The sequence below is a fragment of the Pseudochaenichthys georgianus genome, chromosome 8, assembly GCF_902827115.2.
Source record: "Pseudochaenichthys georgianus chromosome 8, fPseGeo1.2, whole genome shotgun sequence".
NCBI lineage: Eukaryota > Metazoa > Chordata > Actinopteri > Perciformes > Channichthyidae > Pseudochaenichthys > Pseudochaenichthys georgianus.
In genome coordinates, this window is record NC_047510.2 from 18,297,321 (window position 1) to 18,316,477 (window position 19,157).

Here is a 19,157-nt window from a genome sequence, read left to right on the forward strand (position 1 = left end):
TGTAATACAATGCTGCATTGATTGAGGTTTCTGTTAAGCTTGGCACAGAATGCGCTGTCTCCGTGTCGTGCTAACTGGCTACAATGACTAACTACACAAGAAATCTACTGTTTAATGCAAGAGTTTTATTTATAGCAATGTAAACAAATACAAACATGATTGTGTCTCCATTTGATTTTCCATGAGTCAAAACACACAAAGATGGAAAGTATCACATCAGCCTTTTTACATGTTTATGAGATTAAACCTTTAAAAGTATTCCTTGTTGATTGATCGGACTATCAGCTAATGAGGAATCAATAACATTGTATTGTTCAATGCTATTCTTTCAAAATTACTAGAAAAAAAACAAGATAAATATTTCCTTCAAGTTCAATAAATGACAATCGATATCACCAATAGTGCCAGGAGTGGCAAAGCGTTTGTTCTAGAAACATGGCCTGCAGTTTTTTTAGGTCATAAATCATCCTCAGAACTTCCAGCTCAAATATACTAAATGTCATTCACAAAAAAAGAGACTCAAACAGATTAAGGGTCGTTACATCTCATCCTGAACCTGAGAGATTTTTAAAACAGACATGATAAAGCAGTATTTTCTATTTATTCCCCGGCTTAGTTGATTAGAGTCAATTTGGACATTTCAGAGGTTGTTAATACTCGATAACACCCCTGGAAGTCAGAGAAATCCCCAGAAGAAGTAAACACTAACAGGAACACTATATGGGCTGCTCTGGCATTGTTTAAAGACTTGTTGGTGGAAAGAATAAATGAAATCTATTATAATTATTATCGATCAGTGCTGCCCTTCATTTAAAGTTACGCTGTTCTTGTCGCAGTTCCAGTAGAGTATTTTTTTCCAAGCATAAGCAATAGTAGTAGTTGAGTAATAGTAAGTTATTTAGGATGTGGCCGTGTAATAATCCTTCAGGGTATTCTTGTCGCCATAATGACCGCCCCACCGCACATTACCCCTCACACATTATTCTGTCTCCTTATCTGTATTTTTGGGGGGTCCCCCAAACACTGCCGAGGTGTGCTGACCCAGCGGGTTGTAGAGGAAGGCTGCGACCTCTCCTCCGCCGTGGCAGCTTCTCTGAAAGTGGATTTCCAGCTCATCCTGCAGAGTCTCCCGATCCATGATGGTGGGGATTCCTGTCAGCAGCAGTGTTCGCGGACAAGCCGTCATCTTTGTCTGCACGAGGGAAAGGGGAAAAATAGACGTTTGATAGAGCAACCACATAAAGAGTAGAACGCTTATTTTTTCATAAGAAAAGCTCACCACTAAGTTTGTAATCGTTCCGTTGAGGAAGGGAGTCACCCTAACTCTGTGCGTCTTCTCCTGCAGATTCACGTCATGGTGCTCGGTTTCTATCAAACCTTTGGCAACTGATTGTAAAAACATTTCATTGGTTCAGATTCAGTATTCACCAGTTCTGAAATGACATGCCTTGTGTGATCTAGTATCCTAAAACAGCACAAATAATGTACAAAGCACCAACTAATGTGCCTCCTAACTGTACCTCAAAGGTTTGAAGTCAAAAATAATAATAATTACCTCTAAAATGAACTTCCTGTTAATAACATTGAGCTGAAACTATGTTCCACCATAATGTCAGTATTAAACTGTAAATAGCAGAAGCTTGCTCACTGTCATTCCTCAGAAAGGTGAGGGCCACGGTCCAGGAGTCAGGCAGCATCTCACACTTCTCCACCTCTCCTCCTCCGTGTTTAGTCTTGGAGAAGTGGATCTCCAGCTTGTTGAGCAGCGGCTCAATCTCCATTTTGGGCAGGCTGGAGATTAATATGTGCTGAGAACTCACTTCAGAGTTGATCTGTAGGACGGACAGGTGAGCACATATCACTCACAAGAAATTCATACGAAAACTGATCAAACATTTATTAAAGGCTCTGTGTCGTACCTCCACCAGCCGGGGCAGCATCAGATGAACTGGCCGGGCCTCCACAGTGATCCTGCAGCCTCTCCCCACCTTCACCTCATGCTTCTGCATCTTCAGGATTGTACTGGCCACTGATGACAGATAAATACAGAGTTGTACCAGCACTCCCAGTCCCTTATCAGATCATTTACTGGGATAAAGGACATAATACGGTATTTAATCACGGCAGTATTTAGCTATATCTGCCGGTAGAATTATCCTGCATGAGCTCTCGTCTCGGCTCTCGTATTTTTTATTTTATTTTTTTAAAGCTACGGACCAGGAATCAGCACTTTTCTAACAGGGCTGAAATACAGGGGTATGAGGCATGGCTAGAATGGGTGATCTGTTTGGTATTTTGAGCAAAACACTTCATAGACATGTTTGTTTATATATCTGAGACCTATAATATATGCCTAAACATAGTATAATAGGAGACCTTTAAAGTGAGCACATTTCAAATAAGCCTACACCAAATGCTCCAAAGGTGTCATTTTCCGATTCAGACTTGCCAATATTATTTGGGTTTTAGGAATATTCTATGAACCCCATTCAGCCCCTAGTTTTGCTGATATAGGCTTAGTTTGTCGGGGGACATCTTACTTCTTCCTTCTCTCTGTCTATACCTGTGTACTCTCATGTTCCGATTAACCCAGCTTCCCCACATGTCTTTCTTTTTGCTGTCTATATACGCCGGGATCCGGAGTCATGGATGATCCTGCGGTCCTGTGTCCTGGATCACGAGCCCTGGATCTTGAGTCGTGGCTGTGGTCCTGGATCATAGGTCCTGGATGGATATCCTCGTGGATTCATCCTCCTATTATACACACATGCATTTCCAAACATCTGGACTACCTATGTTGCAAATGAATTATCTCTTCGATTTACACACGGCATCTATTGCACGTCTGTCCGTCCTGGGAGAGGGATCCCTCCTCTGTTGCTCTCCCTGAGGTTTCTCCCATTTTTCCCTTTAAACTGGGTTTTCTCTGGAAGTTTTTCCTTGTACGTTGTGAGGGTCTAAGGACAGAGGGTGTCGTATTGCCATACTGATATTCTGTACAAACTGTGAAGTCCACTGAGACAAATGTAACATTTGTGATATTGGGCTATATAAATAAACATTGATTGATTGAACCCGTGTACATCACATCACAAATATGCTTCTGTGTGACCGGAAGCAGCTCGCTGACAGACTCACCTACTTCTTCCTCAAATGTAATGAATGCCGTCCCGCCCTCCATCGGGTAAACTATATTTGTCTCCATATCAAATTCTTGTCTGTCCTTTCCTGTCAAGCCGGTGAAGGCGACCTTCCGCTCAGGCACAGCAGAGAACACCTGCAATGAAAAGGTGCAGGTTTACAGGACGTGTGGTGGACTGACTGCAGGCAGCGTGTTGAGTTCATGAACGTACGTTATTCTGCTGTTTCAGATGGTGGTTTCTGGCTTTTTCCTCCTCTAGGGCTTCCTCCACTCGCAGGATCTGCTCCATCAAGTCACTCTCTTCCTGCTGCCCCAACTTTATCTTAGCCTGCAAAAAAGAAAGACTTCAGCTACAACACAGTACTGAGGAAAAGTGAAATATTATATTTAATTACAAATTAGAATTTGGCAAGGCATTTTTTTATATCCTCATTCATCTATACTTACTGCGATTATACTGATTTTGATAACGCCCTTTTTTCCTTTTCATTTTTAATTCTTAACCACATTGAAATAATAATTAAAACTTCTAAATAATGCTCAAAGACAAAGCATATTTATAAACATTGGATTAAAGTTCCAGAAATAAAAAGAGTAAAGTGTTGATTCATTCAATCCTGCTGATTCTTTACATGATTCTGTACTGCTTTATAATTCTCTGTTGGTTGAAAGCTGGTTGATTTCCTGATGAGCATCACATGTTATACCTCTAACAGCTGATGGGAAAACACAGGGCCAGAATTGTTACTCTATTAAAAGTCCAACCACCAGAGTGCAGTGAAGAACAAATTAGATGTTATAATAACATGTTAAAGTTGTCAGATAGCCACCGTTACATTACCTGGTCCTATTTGGACCATATTAGAAATAAAAATAATAATTTTAAAAATAATTTGTGAGTTTCAAAAGAACATTATGACACTTGTCTAAGAGTCATTTGGAACAATGATTGGCTTGTTGTACGAAAAAGTTACACATCTTTAGCTGAGATTTAAGGTGAGCGACTAGCATCAAAGCATGGATACCTTATCATTTTCCATCTGCTCTTCGTATGAGCGTTGGTCCTCTTTTATTTTCTGGTTCAGTTTTACAGAGCGCTGCCTAAACTGCTCAGCCATCTCCTGCTGGTCATTCCTGCAGGTGACCAGCTCCTCCTGATCCTGGATCAGCTGCTCATATTTTTTCTGTGGGCGCACAAGATGCTTTCACTAACCACTTTTAGGTTTCTGTTTTCTATTACATGTACAAGCAACATAAACACATAACTAACGTAGGTGGAGTCATCTGCATCCTTTTATACATATTTTACAGTCTTCAGCGCTACACAAACCCTCTGTATTTTCCTCTTTGACTTCTGCTTAATTCAGTGGCAATGTTATTTTCACTTTAATGCCTTCATTAAAGTGGCATTAAGGCATTAAAGTGTCCAATTCTTCTATTCTCATTTCTAGCACTTTCTGAAGGCTTAATACATGCCATTAAGGAAAGCCTATGTGCAGCTGTAGTCACCTGTTAAAAATTATTTTGACTTCAATATTAGAGTTTGGGTTTCTTTGGAAATTAAAATAACCAAATAATATTCAACATAAGTTGTGTCTGACAGAGTTGAAAGAGTTAAAGCATGAATACAATGTACATGTGTGGCTGTCAGTAGTAACCTGTCTGACCTGCCTGTGTGTAGCTACCTGCGCACATTCTGCCGTACACTCATTTGTGTTTGTTGGAACATTCATTATGATATGTTTGTGTTCAATAATTATCTTTTTCTGAGTGGTCTTTGTCGGTTGGATAACTGTATGCAGTTACTAGTTCAACCACAGGCTAAAGAAACATCAATGTATTTATTAGTGCACCTTGTAGTTGTTGATTAAAGCCTTGATGCTCTCCAAGGTTTCCTCGGTTGTCGGTGGGATAACCAGAGAGAAATCCTGAAACACAAAGACACACGTAGGCGCAAAGAAAATATAGAAAGAAAGTAGACCGTTTTTGAGGATAAATTACTATTGTTACAAGTGAAATAATAATTATCAGTGGTGGTAAGTACAGAGTACCTCGAGTACTGTACCTAAGTACAATTACAAATGCTTTCCTAATTTTATTGTTTGTTTGTTTTAAATTGTAATATATATATAAAAAAAAAAAAATATATATATATATATATATATATTGTACTTTTTAATCCACTACAGTACATTTAAATCTTTAGTTACTTAATATATCTAAAGTTCTTTAGGACAATTTGATGCTTATACCTTTAATTTTACTTCGAAAGCATAACTTTTATTTGTTCTACAGTTTAGCATTTATTCTTTCACTTTGGTAAAATATCTGATTACTTCTTTAAACTGAAAACAAGTGTGTAATAAAAACAACCCATAGATAAAAAGTATTTAACACGAAAAATAAAGATACATTTAGAAAAGTATTCCGTGTAATATTTCTTTTTAACAAGAGGAAAGAACAAGAACATGATGACTTACCTCATCGGAAGACATAGCGATAGTGATCTGAAACATTTACAAAATATAGTTATCTGTCAGAGAGTCGGTGTATGAAGCAACATATTAACAAATGTCTAATAAAACAATACGTGTCAAAAAGGAAAAACACGAGTTGAACCATAAACCTGACACCGAAGGCCCTACTTTTAAGATATTCAAACCGCAGTCTCAACATTTCTTAGGTGAAAAATAACTTCGAATAAGTCACTTTCAGCGAGACTTTCACATCTGAAAATGTTTTTGTTGTATTGTGTTGAACAAAGTTAGCTAAATCAAGTCATTAAAACGCTCTTGGATAAGAAATTACCTGCTGTCGACGATGTTGTGGTTTTGTGAAGAAGTAATATTGTTTCGGTTTCATTTCCCCAGCAGATAGATGTGTTGTTGTTCCATCAGGGGCGCTGCTGTGGTGTCACTTTAAATCTTACTGCACCATTGTGTTACAACCACGTGGACCAGTGGGACGGTCTCTTTTAATTCGAGTTTAGTGTTTTCCTATATTTTATTCAAGTATGTTATTGAGTACAGAATTTCCATTTTGAAAAGTAATTTGTTTTGTATCAGCTTCATCTGATAACGCCACTCAAAATCAATGCAGCATTGTAAAACTACACCTGACGTGTAGACCAAATATTTTTTATCTTTATTAGCTTTTGTCATCTTTTATTGAAAATTCTGCATTTTTGTACTGCAAAGAAAATGTTCTTGACTAAATGCCATGTCATGTGATCAAGTGCCCCAAATCAATACAGCATTCATTGTACAGGCATTTGTCATTTTCCAGTAATTCATAAATACTTCATTGAAAATGTAGCATTTTCCCTGATGAAATGTCGGTTTTTATTAAATAACTTCCAACTCATTTGAACAAGCGATCGCAAATCAATGCAGTTATGTGAAAAACAATAACCGTTTACAGTAGGCCTACACGGAGGGAAATTAGACACTGTAGTAGCCTAGTATTCAAGCATTTTACCTATTTACTACAGTGCATAGTATTGTGAGGGAAACTTCTGAAGCAATTGAAAACAGGACTCAGAGAGACACGAGGAGAGCTGGAACTTTGATGGCAAACACTGACGGTTTATTTGGAGCTTCGGCCAGAGAATTCACAAGACATGCCATGATAATACTGGAAAAAATCATGAATCATACTCTATGAACAACAATATGGTTTCAGAGCAAACAGAACCACATCATTTGCAGTTATAGAATTTATGGAACACATTACTAAGGCAATAGAAAAGAAAGAATATGCAATAGGGATATTTCTGGACCTTAAAAAAGCATTTGACACGGTTGACCATGAATTATTAATTAAAAAACTACAGAGATATGGCATTAGAGGTGTTGCACTATCATGGCTATCCAGCTACCTACATAACAGGGAACAGTACGTTGAACTACAAAGCCATAAATCACAACTACTGCAGGTTACATGTGGGGTGCCTCAGGGCTCAGTCTTGGGGCCATTACTATTTATTCTGTATATTAACAATATATGTGAAGTATCAAAAATTATTAAAACCATTCTTTTTGCAGACGACACAAGTCTACTCTGCTGTGGGGACGATTTAGAACAGCTATTGGTCACAATGGAGAAGGAACTGAGCAGGATGAAGATCTGGTTTGACCAAAATAAATTAACATTGAACGCAAGCAAAACCAAACTCATATTTGGGAATCGATCGACCAATACAGAGAAGAAACTCACTATAAATGGCGTCCAATTAGAAAGAGTATCGGAAATAAAATTCCTTGGAGTAATCATAGGCAATAAATTAAGTTGGAAACCACATATAAGCTATATCAAAGCCAAAATATCCAAATCAATAGCAATTCTGAATAAAGCCAAATACCTAATTAATCAAGCTTCTTTGTTTATGCTGTACTGCTCCTTCATACTTCCATACATGATGTATTGTGTGGAAGTTTGGGGGAACACATAAAACAAATACACATCCTATCTTCATCCTGCAAAAAAGAGCCATACGAGTTATACATAAAACTACCTACAGAGAACCAACAAATAAATTGTTCATCAAACTAAAAACACTAAAACTACAAGACCTGGTTGACTATAAAACTATTCAAATTATGTTCAAAGCCGCAAATCAACAATTACCTCATAATATCCAGGGACTTTTCACACGGAGAGAAAGCATGCACATGTTGAGGAAACTGCATTTTTCAAAAAAACCACCCGTGCCAAACGTCATTGCATCTCATCAAAAGGTGTTAGTCTGTGGAATAACTGTACCGATAGACTTGTACAATATTTCAGTGCATCTAAACTAATATTATTTAGGAGCCAAATCATTAATGGTTATGGACAGGACCTGTAAAATCCCATTTGTTATTTTTTGTAATTGTAAAAGTAATTTCTTTGATTGATTTGTAAAAAACAAACATGTCGCTGATGATGACCCAATATTTTATTTATAAGGAACATGTATGCTAGAGAGGGTAGGACCAGAAACATTTTGTAAGCTTCTTCTTGTCCCCGTTGAACATGAGACTATTTGAGAAAAAATAAATAAAATATATATTATTGTATGTTTTGTTTGACATGTTCAATAAATTGACAAACTAAACAAATATGGACCCTGAATCTAACTAGAGCCGCCGTCCATAGAAAAGAATGTGCGCCAGGGAACCTACGTTCCAGATAAAGGGACCCTAGATGTCCCTGAACAATAAACTCTGTCAGCTTGTGCTCGGTCAAAAGCTGACAACAATGCACCCAAGCTGCACCCCCTTAGGAGAGATACCAGCAACACCCAAAGCCGTAGACCGATGCCATGGGCAAAAAGACAGTGAAAGGAAAAAATGATTAACTGTTTCAAAGGTTGAATACCTAAGCAAATTATTCCCCAACAAGTTATTTCTAAAAGAAAAGTACACCTGTAAGCTTCAAAAAGTTAAAGTACTCATGTAGACTTATTGGGTATAGCCATTGAAGAATGTATCCCTTTAATGATGAAGATGGTCATGCTGGTGCAAATCATATACCATGTATGGTAGCATATTAAATAATATACAATTATTTATTCCAACCCATTTAGCATTAATATGAATCTACAAAGAAACTTATGTTGAATTAATGTAGTGCAGTACAAAATAAAAACTTCTTCCAACATGTATGTTACAGAAATAAAGAGACAGTCAAAATCAATTTTTAAACATTTATTTGTGAAAGCGAGAGAAGTTAGAATCGGAGCTTCTGGAAGAACCACTTGTTCTTGCCGGTCTTGTACCTGAAAAACAGAACAGAAACACGTTGGCACATTTTCTTTGAGTTTGTTTGAGTGATGGGATTTCTATCCCCACAGGATATAAGGTGTGGCATATCACTGACAGCATGTTTTTTTATTATATATATATATATATATAAAATCAGAATTATTTCCTAATATGTCCATGTACAAATCTTTGATATTTAAAGGTGGGGGTATGTAATTTTGGAGAAACCAGCTAGAATACAGCGCTATAATTTGAAACTACTCCGGAAAAAATCTGCCTCTTCCTCCAGACTTCCGTACAGAGCCCCTCCCCCAACACACACAAACATGATCAATGAGGGCATGAGATAAGTTTGTGCACAGATGGAAGGCTGACAGGCAGGTAGGCCATCCAGTTATTTTAGCCGGGCCAGCTAAAATGGTTGGTCGTGCTTTTTTACAGCGCCCACAAATTAAAACATTTTAATGTATTTATTGTAAAAGCATTGAATATATTCATTGCTATCAGGCTGTTAAGAGCATTCCATGGAATATAACAAAAAGTGTTTCTGAAATAATTTACATACCCCACCTTTAACAGATTACATTTTAAAGAAATCTAGTTCCATGTACCCAAAAACTATATTGTCCAAGAAAAGGGATGATTGATATTCAAAGAGGTTTGCTTAGACAAGCCCTGAGATAATTGTAACTAAACCAAATGTATACTGCAGACACAACTGAACATGTGGAATAGATGCATTTTGCAAACTCACCTCTCCTCAAACTTGACCTTGGCCTCCCGTCTGGCTTTGCGCTTGAGAGCAGGGTCCCTGAAGACATCCTTGTTAACAACAGTTTTGTCCAGAGGAATATCCACGGAGTATCTGAAGGAAACGGAAAACAAGCGTTAGTTTTTTCAGATCCTCCACTTATCCAGGATTGTTTATTGAGCAGTTTCTTTATTAATGTGAAGCTTGTTGGTACCGAGCAGTGACATATGGTACTTCGTCACTGCTCAGATTGATAACACATGCAATGACTTAAGCCGACCCATATCTGTATGAGCCTTTCAGTTTAAATCTAGTAAATAAAGAGAAATGAACGTTATGCAGCTTTCTATAGTGTGAATTTAGGCACATCTAACTTTTGTTAACATCAGATTGAGCTCTGAAATATCTTTAGCCATGTAAAGGATTGCTGCTGAATGACATGTATCCAAATTGTATTTATTTACACAAGCACAATTCAAATGACTTCAAGTTCATGTTTTGCTTTTAATCTAACCTTCACAACATATGATCTTTCAAATATAATACAGCTCAACTGACCCTGAGCCATACCAAAACCAGTGACTCAGTTTCTGAAAGTGTTTTTACTTCTACAGGAAGAACATTAAATGATAATGTAATCATGGTTCAACAGCTTAAGGTCCGTCTAGAACAGAACTTTATAAGCTATGGTCTAAAGTATCAAAGAGGCAAGCTATGTTAAATGAAATTAAGCGTGGAAGTTTTAGTTAGTACCTTTGATTTAATTATCAAAGGACAAAACAATATTACACAACTGCTATTCTTTTACTAGGGTGTAATGGCTGTAATAAGCTTTGAAGTGTATCAATTCATTCTGTAGAACATCTTGCATTATCACCAACACTGCCACACTGGAGAATAAGCACTTAATCTATGCACATGCATGCAAGTAAATAAGTTATCCAACAGAATATCCCATCACAGAAAATAAGCAAAGTCTCTTACCTGGTTGGCATGAGGTGGTTGTAGTTGAACACCTTGACGAAGGCCTTGATCTTGGACCTCTTGGCGATCTTCTTCTTGCCCATGGTGGTTGTCACCTTACGGGGATAGCGGTCGATGCCTGCGACCAGAGCGTGGCTGTAAGGACGGTCTGTTGTGCCATCATCAATGTTCTGCAGAGACAGTATAAAAAAGGGGCTGATGTTAGACAGAAAATGAATATAAAATAGAAATAGAAGTAACATGTTACTCAAATGTGAGGGTTCTCTGATACACTGCTTGTTACTAGTCAGTGACATTAAGTCCCTACATGCAAAGCCAGCCACCAACAACTCATTAAGAGTTTGTTCATTTATCAAACAAAAACAGGCCTCACTTTTGGTCAACTACAACTTTAAAATTAGTTATTTGGTTGCAAAAAGAAACACCGTGTATAGAAATAAGTTAAGTTTGAAAATAATGGTCTTTCCTGACAACAAGCACTAAGCTTCTGGTGAACACTCCTGTACGTTTTCTATTGCCAAAAAAACATTGGGAGGATTTCACCTAAAATTGTGCAGCCCTAGCACATACAATGAATGCATTACCTTTGTTGTGGCCTGTGCATACAGCTAAAAATAAGAAGCTGCAGTGTAAACAAACATCCAACTACAATGTACAGAACATTTAAGAAAGGTTTAGAGCCCAATTATTAACAAAAACTCGTTTTAACAGTAAAATAATAGGTCATGAGTCGGGATGTGTTACAAGACTATTGTTCCTTTATATACACAAAAGAAAGCAAGCTGAAAAGGGGGTTCAAAGTATTGGAGATGGACATAGGAAGCAGGTCAGAGATGAACTACTAAAGGCCTGGGCTGAACGTGTACATAACATTAAGAGAAAGCTGTTTTTGCACTTTAAAAGCTGCAGACACCATCCAGCAGAGCCAGGTCTTACCTTGACGATGACAGCTTTGCGTCCGGCGTAGCGTCCAGCTAGGACCATCACCACCTTCCCAGGCTTCATGAACTTGCCCATTCCTACCACAAAAAGAATACATTGTCAAACCCATGAACCACAGCAGGTATTCAATAACAAAGAAAAACGTGTGTAAACATTGCCAACTCAAATGTTAAAGCTGGAGAGATTACCAGTTTCCGGCTCGCTGTTGCTGCCTGATTAGCTGGCTAGGTTAGCATTAGCATCTAGCCATGGTTAACAACAATTAACAGTGATTCCAGAAACTTAAAACATGAACTTTTACAGACGGCAGTGGTACGATAACCGCTGCTTAAATCTTGTCGATACAGCCCAATATACTACACAGTCTAATCATTAGAACAACGTGCTCCTTGAACAGGCTGCTCAGGTAAAAACTGGCATGTTGAAATGGATGCTACGGAGACGAAGTGTTGCACTAAAGAGAGATTTTTCTGCATTAGTCCATACAAAATACACCGAAATAACAGACTCATGTTGGCTAGAGAAGTTATAGTCTTAAGTGTTGTACGATAAAAACTATGAAATTGCCCAGATTTGAGCGATGTCTGTAGATTGTTTAAGGGAAATTTCACTCACTGATGCTGTTCTACGGCCACCGCTAACAGGAAAGGAAGCGGAAAAGGAATTTGTGACCTTTGACGGTTTGGATCGACATACGTCACTTCCGGGAGTATTTTTGTTTTATTTATTTCTCTAAAAGGCAAATGCATGACTCTTGCTTATATTGCTGATTTTTCTTTTTTGGATTTTATACATACAATGTTTAAAATATTTAAAAAATATTCAGTAAAATATGTGTACTGTTATAGATCTAAAATACAAGGAGGAAGGATACAATATTTTAAATGCTTTAAAACCAATGGTGGGATGTCACTTAGTACATTTACTCAAGTACTTTTCTTGTGTTTAAATGACTTTTACTTTAGTCATTTACTTAAATTATTTAATAAATCATTTTTATGTTTTACAAATAAATAGTATTCCCGAAGGCCTTCGTACTTCGCTACCTATGCTTTTTTATTCAATTTCTATCAAACTGGAAAGATAAAGACTCAAAAGAAGCACAATGTTTCATTTACTAAGTTTAATTTGTTTACAGCGGTAGGTATGCATATAAACATGATAAATCAAACAAAATGAACACCTTTCATATATCCTTATATATTTCGTGATTAAATAAAAACAACAAATAAATGATTCAATGTGTCTAGTACGACATGATCTGATATGTTGTCTACTTCAGAGCTGTGTTAAAACATGCTATGCAATAAATAAATGTCTCTTCACATTAATCACAATGTAACACCTGAGCAAAACACAACAAAAAATATGGAAAATAGAAAGATAAATACAGCATTACATTCACTCCACATAGCTCAAACTGAACACAAAGATTAAATTGACAAAGTAACATCAAATAAATTCTAAAAATGTGTCTTCAGGGGAACTCAAGTTACAAAGTGCACAGGTTTGTTTCTTGGGAAAGACAACAAATAAAGTTATATTTTATCAAGACGCATACTCAGACGTTTGACACTTACATGTTGGCCCAGGATCACTTACGTTTCAATCCCATACACAGCAGGGCAAAATACACACAAATGTAACTAAACGTCAGTTTAGTAGCATCTATGGTTTGTACATTCAGTATTTAAGGATATGATTTGTGCAACTCAGCTGTCTCAGGAAGAAAAAATACATTTATCTGCAAAATAGGAAACAAGACAAACTAATTACTTTCCTTCAATTGTGTTATGTTGGGGACATAAGCCATTGCATCCTTCTTATCATACAATATCACTGTCATTCAATTTAAAATATATCTACACCTGGAATAAGAGAAAAGCAGCAGTTCATACAGGGTCTAACTCACCTGCAACACAAGTGCAATAAGTGACAACAGCTTCAGAGGTTTAAAATGTAGTCATTGATAGCTGCATGTTCCTTGACAATGTTACACAACACATTAACTTCAAGTTCCATGGAGATATCTTTTTCATTTGAGTTGACCTGAGTGCTTTAGGATCAACCATCTGCTACACATGATTTACCAACAAAATAATAAATGCCCTCACAGAAGTCACTGTACTTTTCATTTACTTATGCTTTACTTTATAAAGTCACTTGTTTATGGAGCCTTAAATTACCTTTCTCCTCCTTGGATCAGATGTTTTTTCTTGTTATGTTAGCCACAGATTACTAACGTTGTCCAATGCTTTTCTTTAAAATGTTACGAATGTGTGCAATAAAAATGTACTGGAATTTGAAATATTTTAATAACCTTATTTTTAAGAATGAATAAATTCTTTAAATATTTCCTGGTGTTGACTTTGGCATTTTGTTTTCATGTTCTTTAAAAAAAGTATCTATTGATTGTTTTTGTCTGTTGATATAATCTTGCTCTTTGAAGCACTATTGGCTATTTGTTAGAAAGCTTCTATATCGATAAAGTTGAGTTAAGTTCACTTTGAACACAAGGACCACTTTACACCTAACAATCTCATGTTACTGTGTAGAAGCCACAGTATCGAGTTTTTGCTCAATCATTTTCTTCATCCTTACACATTAAAGTATTGATTCATTTATATACGTGTATATGTACGTACGTATGCATGCATGTATGTATATATCCAACCTCTGTAGTTGCTGCATAAGTGAGGACAGTATCATGTACACACAGGGGAATGATGACAGTAAGATGAGCACAGGTCGCAAAGGTCAGGAAGGCTTTTCTCTACACACGAGGAAATCTCAATCTCCGTTCTAAGGCATGTTTACAGTACAAGTAGCTTTGCCATCATGACATGTTGGCATCTTTAACATGGTGGGAAATACTGATTATGTTTGGCTGAAGCTCACACAACAGAGTCATCCATGCATGTACAGACACCACACACTTGCACTTTATTTAAGATGGGGAACTTCTTAACTAACCTTTAAATAGGTTAAATGCTTTTGGTACTGAAGTAAGAGAAGTGTAGTTTGGTTGATAAAATACTTGATATCTCAGACTACTATTTACGGATGCCTTTCCTACTCAGAAAGCATCCTTAATATTCTTCAGCTGCCGCACAGCCAGGTCCACTGGGAGGTTGAATTTGAGGTGGCTGATGCGGCCCAGGATGCGCAGGGCGCCTTCGAAGCCAGTCTGGGCCATGTAGCTCCAGGCCTGGTAGTGCGGGTGTATCAGAGTGCCAGACTTGCACAGCAGGTTGAGCCACGACACCAGGCGCTGCTCGTTCAGAGCCATGCACACCAGCGCTTTGAACTCTGTGTCTGGGCCCCGTTTGTAGCGCCCGTGCTCCTTCAGCACAGTGTGCACGGCCCACAGCAGAGATTGTTTAGGGGTGACGGTCACCGGGCCGCCCCCTACAGGCAGGCTGAAGGATTGTGAAAGCTGGCGGGCCGGCGTCTCCACAAAGGCCTTCCCATTTTTGGAGTGGTAGTATTTAACAAAGAGCTCCCATGGGTGCATGTTCTGTGTCGCTGTAGAGTAAGGCAGCAGGCAGGAGATGGGAGCCAGCACCAGGCTCATTGTCTGGGAGGGGGAGAAGAGGCCGTGAGCCAACAAGTCTTTCAGAGCGAACGCCAGCTCCTTCCTCACCGACGACGTCAGCTCGTCTCGGGGTCCCAGCGCCGAGTTGCTGGTGTAGTTAACAACATGTTCTATTGAGGGCTGTCTGCAGGAGCCCAGCACCCGCACCTTGTCCACAGCTGTCTCCAGACGCTGCAGCAGGGGCCCGTAGTCCTGCTGCGCCGCCTCCTGAGGCCAAATGTTCTGAGGGACGTGGCCGGGTGCGCAGCCAAACTGGCTCGCAGCGAAGATCTGCAGAACGGCGAGGGCCTTCTGGATCAGCTGCAGGCCGGTCTCTCGCATCTTCTGGGCCTGCTCTGGGTCCACTGCAGGGGGGGGGGCGAAATGTTAGAGATACAGATTGATAATACAAAATATAACTATAAATATGTATTATTCTAGGTTAAGACACACAGCAGTGTATAATAAAGCTATGATTTACAATATGGCTACAATTGGCACCATATTTTCTGCAACATTAATATGATGAACACAATAAAGCATTCATATTTATAATTGATTTATAACACATATGTTATTTAGTGATGGGCATTTTGCATAATAATTACTTTTAAATTCAGTTCTTCAAGTATGTTTTGATGCGAGTACTCACATATCAGTCTGCTACTCGTTTTGTTACTACAATCATTAAAGGCACCTGCCGTTAGACTTCGATATGAACTGACTAACCTCTCTTCATTCCTGGAGTTTTGTTGTTGGTGCCTGCTGCTCGTGGCTGCTGGCTGTGTGCACCATCTGGTAACAGAGGGTTCCCCACCTCGTCTTTTGGAAGGAAAAGCAAGGTCATTAAACCAATAATAAGAAAAAGTAAGACATGAAGACAAATGAGCAGGCCATGCAATGAAAAAAGAAACCATTTTCCACTTGAATGACAGTTTGTACTGCGTATGAGACTGCGTACCCTGGATGAAGTTGATGAACATCTCCAGGTCTCTGATCTGGGTTTTGAGCTGATCCACCAGCTGCTCTTTGACCCTGGCTGGGTTCACTATCTGAGCGATGGCCGAGTCCACTTTCTGTCTCAGCTCCTCAGGCGACAAGTTCCCGATGTCCTCGTTCAGGTTCACATCCAGCTTTTTGATCAACTCGTCAATGATGACCTGAAAAGACAGATTAAGTGAATTTATTGTCGGGTATTACCCAAGCTTAAAGTGGTAGATTTATAGTGTGTTGTTTTGTCTCCAGAAGTTGAATTGCGGACTTTTCATCACTCTCAGGTTAAAGTAATAAACTTGTTTAAAAGACAACGCTAGAAAAACTACCATTGTTCTCATTAGCCTAAGCTGTAGTGTAGGCTACTTTGTACCTGGTGCCAATTATCAAACGTTAACATGCTAACAATGTCAACTCTGATGTTGAACATGTTAAATATCAAACCAGCTGACAATCAGCATGTCGGAAAGTTAATCTGAAAGCAGGTTTTGAATGGCCCGAATGTATTTGGACAAGCTTGTCAAATATAATATGTAAGAAAAAATACAAAACCCTGAAGCATTTTAAACCTGATCTAAAACAGGTAGACACCATGTCATTATGTGTGATCATTTAGATGGTAGATTATATCTTTTAGGCTTCTCATTTGTTATGTTGTATTAAGTATCATTTTAAGTATGAGGATTAAAGGTTAGACAACTTCCAGCTGTTATGACACCTCAACATGTGATAGGATGAACCCAGTTTTAGCGTTGAATTTAGCATTGGTACATTTTCACAATCCCACCTTCTGTCTCTCCATGACGACGGACTGCGGCAGCGAGTCGTAGCTGCCCTCCTGATAGGCAAAGCGCTCCAGATCATCTAGCTGGGTCTTCAGTTGGAAAATGAGATCCTTCTGTTTTTCCCTCTGAGCCTCCAGGCGCTCCCTCTTCTCCCTCTCATTCTGACAGGTGAAACATACACAATGATCTTGATTTGTACACACAAAGAGAGGAGAGTGACCACTGTAACATAATGTACTAGATCTGGACCAATGTAGGATTTCTACTACTGATAACAAAATCAATATTTTGAGAAAGTTAAAGCTGTTTATGTTCCTTTTGTGTGTATTTTCTCCTTATTCTAAAGCTCTTTATGCTCCATTCTTGTATTAAAGGTGCCTTAAATATACATTCTATTATTATTAGCAGTTTAATATATACACAGCTGAGACTTTCAGTTCTTGCGTCACAACATTTACACAAAACAAACTCTCACAGAGACATCAGGTGTTATACTCACCAGATCCCCCTGCAGGTAAAGTAAGCAATAGGGGAGAAATTAAATAAAAAGACCTTTAGGGTGTGGATTGTGATGGAAAATAATTTCAAACCATTGTTAACTGAGACGTTACTTCAGTTGAGAGTGAGTGTAAAGAGGCATGGAGTAGTACACAATGGCAGGCGAAAATCAGTTTCTATTAAGATGGCTATGTAAACAGGAGCCTTTATTAATCAGATAGTGATCTGCTTGAGGCATTTTCATTTCGCCTGAGTCAACACAAAAGCGACATTTTCCACCCGAGATAAGGCATCAATGGGAACACAGCAGAGGTGGGAGCAGCGGCCTCTATTGTGACGCAACAAGCCCACTTTAATCAGTTTTACTCACAAACCTCACAACCACTGAGGTGAATCACTATATTTAATGAGACCAGGTTTAACACCACAGACTCACTGGGCATTTGCCTGAATATACATATAGCCTACCTGGGCATTTGCAAACTGGATGTTTTGTCTACCTCACAGTCTTTGACCATATCAAATGCACAAAATGTAACATAAGACAAAGAAAAGCACTACATTCTCACAGGAAAGAGGCTGGACGGAGGGACAATTATGCACTTAGCCTAAAAAAACACAGCAACTCATCAATTAGCTGTTTTTGTTATACAATAGTTGTAACTATTGTTTCACAGTTAACACATGGATTATTTGAACTATTCCAGTTCTTGTCAGAGACTCAGACACCTGTAGCATGATGGTTCTAATATATTATTTTATTTGACATACATGTTTCTGACACGTCCTTTTCTGGCATGCATTCAAGAGTGTTTATAACGAATGTGTATCATCACCACAGTGTTTATATTATGTTGTGTGGTATCAAGTCATGAGCATTAACTCACCGAGTTCTCCAGCTGCTGGGCATCCGGCCCCCTGCAGCCCACCACATGAGGACAGCCCCTGAAGGCGAACTCCTCCAGCTCCACCAGCATCTTCTCCTTCTCGTCGCTCTGGGCGTGAACGATCTGCTTCAATCGGAACTGAACCTGGGCAAAGTGTGAGGTGAGGGCGAGGAGAGAGGAGTTCAGCAAGTCCTGCTCCCCTTCCAGCTTCTCCAGCCTACCGGCCATTTCTCCCTCAGTGGCCGTGGACGAGCCTCTGTGCTTCGGCTGCCCAGCGCTCCACCTCTCATCCTCCGGGCTGGCCACCGCTCCGACCGGTGCCCAGCGCTCCCCTGCTCCGGCTAACACAGCCTCACTGTCCGAGGCTGACAGCTCCTCTGTCGACATGTTAGCTAAAGGACTTCAATACAGTTGTTTGTCAGCGTCTTTAGTTTTGTAACAGTCTGTTCCCGATGCTTTGTTTTCTTACGTTGCGCAGACAACAACAAGGATCACCACAGGAGAAACAGGTGTATCGCCATCTTGGGAAGGATGATTCATACGTCAAAACGGAGATACGTCAAACCAGCGCTGCGTCAAATAACTAGGAAAACCGGAAGTCACGCATTTTGGCTTCACAATAAAAGCATTCATGCTACTTAAATTAAAAGTCATCAAACTCTAATTTAAAACGTACTTACTTACTTATATCCTCAACTTAATTATGTAGCGATAGCACAATTACAAAATTCATATTGGATGGCAATTTTATAATGTCCCGACGCGTTCTTATTTAATTTGTCATCACATTTTCTATTCAAATAGTACTTTTCATGTTTTCACCTCAACACTTGTTGTAACAGTTGCATTTTCCCTTT

The 19,157-nt window shown here is 38.8% G+C and overlaps 3 protein-coding genes across 4 annotated transcripts; all 3 read right to left on the bottom strand.

Moving 5' to 3' along the window:
* Positions 1-105: 105 nt before the first annotated feature.
* Positions 106-6,033, bottom strand: ifi35 (interferon-induced protein 35). Of its 2 annotated transcripts, XM_034088320.2 has the most exons (10): positions 5,951-6,032; positions 5,623-5,649; positions 4,996-5,070; positions 4,168-4,326; positions 3,354-3,470; positions 3,139-3,277; positions 1,920-2,029; positions 1,649-1,832; positions 1,280-1,386; positions 106-1,192 (listed from the first exon to the last, which is right to left on the bottom strand). In XM_034088320.2, the coding sequence occupies exons 1-10, from the start codon at positions 6,002-6,004 to the stop codon at positions 980-982; spliced, it is 1,185 nt and encodes a 394-aa protein (XP_033944211.1). In that variant the 5' UTR covers positions 6,005-6,032; the 3' UTR covers positions 106-979. The 2 variants fall into 2 exon arrangements, with proteins under 2 accessions (XP_033944211.1, XP_071060118.1); XM_071204017.1 differs by lacking the exon at positions 4,168-4,326 and having other exon boundaries at positions 5,951-6,033.
* A 2,781-nt stretch (positions 6,034-8,814) lies between these two features.
* Positions 8,815-12,233, bottom strand: rpl27 (ribosomal protein L27). The gene is made up of 5 exons (XM_034089954.1): positions 12,179-12,233; positions 11,558-11,640; positions 10,622-10,791; positions 9,641-9,751; positions 8,815-8,900 (listed from the first exon to the last, which is right to left on the bottom strand). Exons 2-5 carry the CDS (start codon positions 11,636-11,638, stop codon positions 8,852-8,854), a joined length of 411 nt encoding a protein of 136 aa, XP_033945845.1. The 5' UTR covers positions 11,639-11,640; positions 12,179-12,233; the 3' UTR covers positions 8,815-8,851.
* A 469-nt stretch (positions 12,234-12,702) lies between these two features.
* rundc1 (RUN domain containing 1) lies at positions 12,703-18,861 on the bottom strand. Its single transcript, XM_034089940.2, has 5 exons — positions 18,301-18,861; positions 16,918-17,076; positions 16,099-16,297; positions 15,867-15,959; positions 12,703-15,502 (listed from the first exon to the last, which is right to left on the bottom strand). The coding sequence occupies exons 1-5, from the start codon at positions 18,685-18,687 to the stop codon at positions 14,640-14,642; spliced, it is 1,701 nt and encodes a 566-aa protein (XP_033945831.1). The 5' UTR covers positions 18,688-18,861; the 3' UTR covers positions 12,703-14,639.
* Between the last annotated feature and the right edge of the window lie 296 nt (positions 18,862-19,157).

What these genes read in the sequence shown, in the direction of transcription:
- ifi35 (XM_034088320.2), bottom strand. Translation starts at nt 6,004, where the DNA reads ATGAAACCGAAACAATATTACTTCTTCACAAAACCACAACATCGTCGA. An exon ending in AGCAGATGGAAAATGATAAG is followed by an intron (nt 3,471 to 4,167) that starts GTATCCATGCTT and finishes TCTTTTTTGCAG; the next exon opens with GCTAAGATAAAGTTGGGGCA. An exon ending in GAACGATTACAAACTTAGTG is followed by an intron (nt 1,193 to 1,279) that starts GTGAGCTTTTCT and finishes TCCCTCGTGCAG; the next exon opens with ACAAAGATGACGGCTTGTCC.
- rpl27 (XM_034089954.1), bottom strand. Translation starts at nt 11,638, where the DNA reads ATGGGCAAGTTCATGAAGCCTGGGAAGGTGGTGATGGTCCTAGCTGGA. An exon ending in GCAAAGCTGTCATCGTCAAG is followed by an intron (nt 10,792 to 11,557) that starts GTAAGACCTGGC and finishes CTGTCTCTGCAG; the next exon opens with AACATTGATGATGGCACAAC. An exon ending in AAGGTCAAGTTTGAGGAGAG is followed by an intron (nt 8,901 to 9,640) that starts GTGAGTTTGCAA and finishes TCTGTTTTTCAG; the next exon opens with GTACAAGACCGGCAAGAACA.
- rundc1 (XM_034089940.2), bottom strand. Translation starts at nt 18,687, where the DNA reads ATGTCGACAGAGGAGCTGTCAGCCTCGGACAGTGAGGCTGTGTTAGCC. An exon ending in TCGTCATGGAGAGACAGAAG is followed by an intron (nt 16,298 to 16,917) that starts GTGGGATTGTGA and finishes CTGTCTTTTCAG; the next exon opens with GTCATCATTGACGAGTTGAT. An exon ending in AACTCCAGGAATGAAGAGAG is followed by an intron (nt 15,503 to 15,866) that starts GTTAGTCAGTTC and finishes CCCCCCCTGCAG; the next exon opens with TGGACCCAGAGCAGGCCCAG.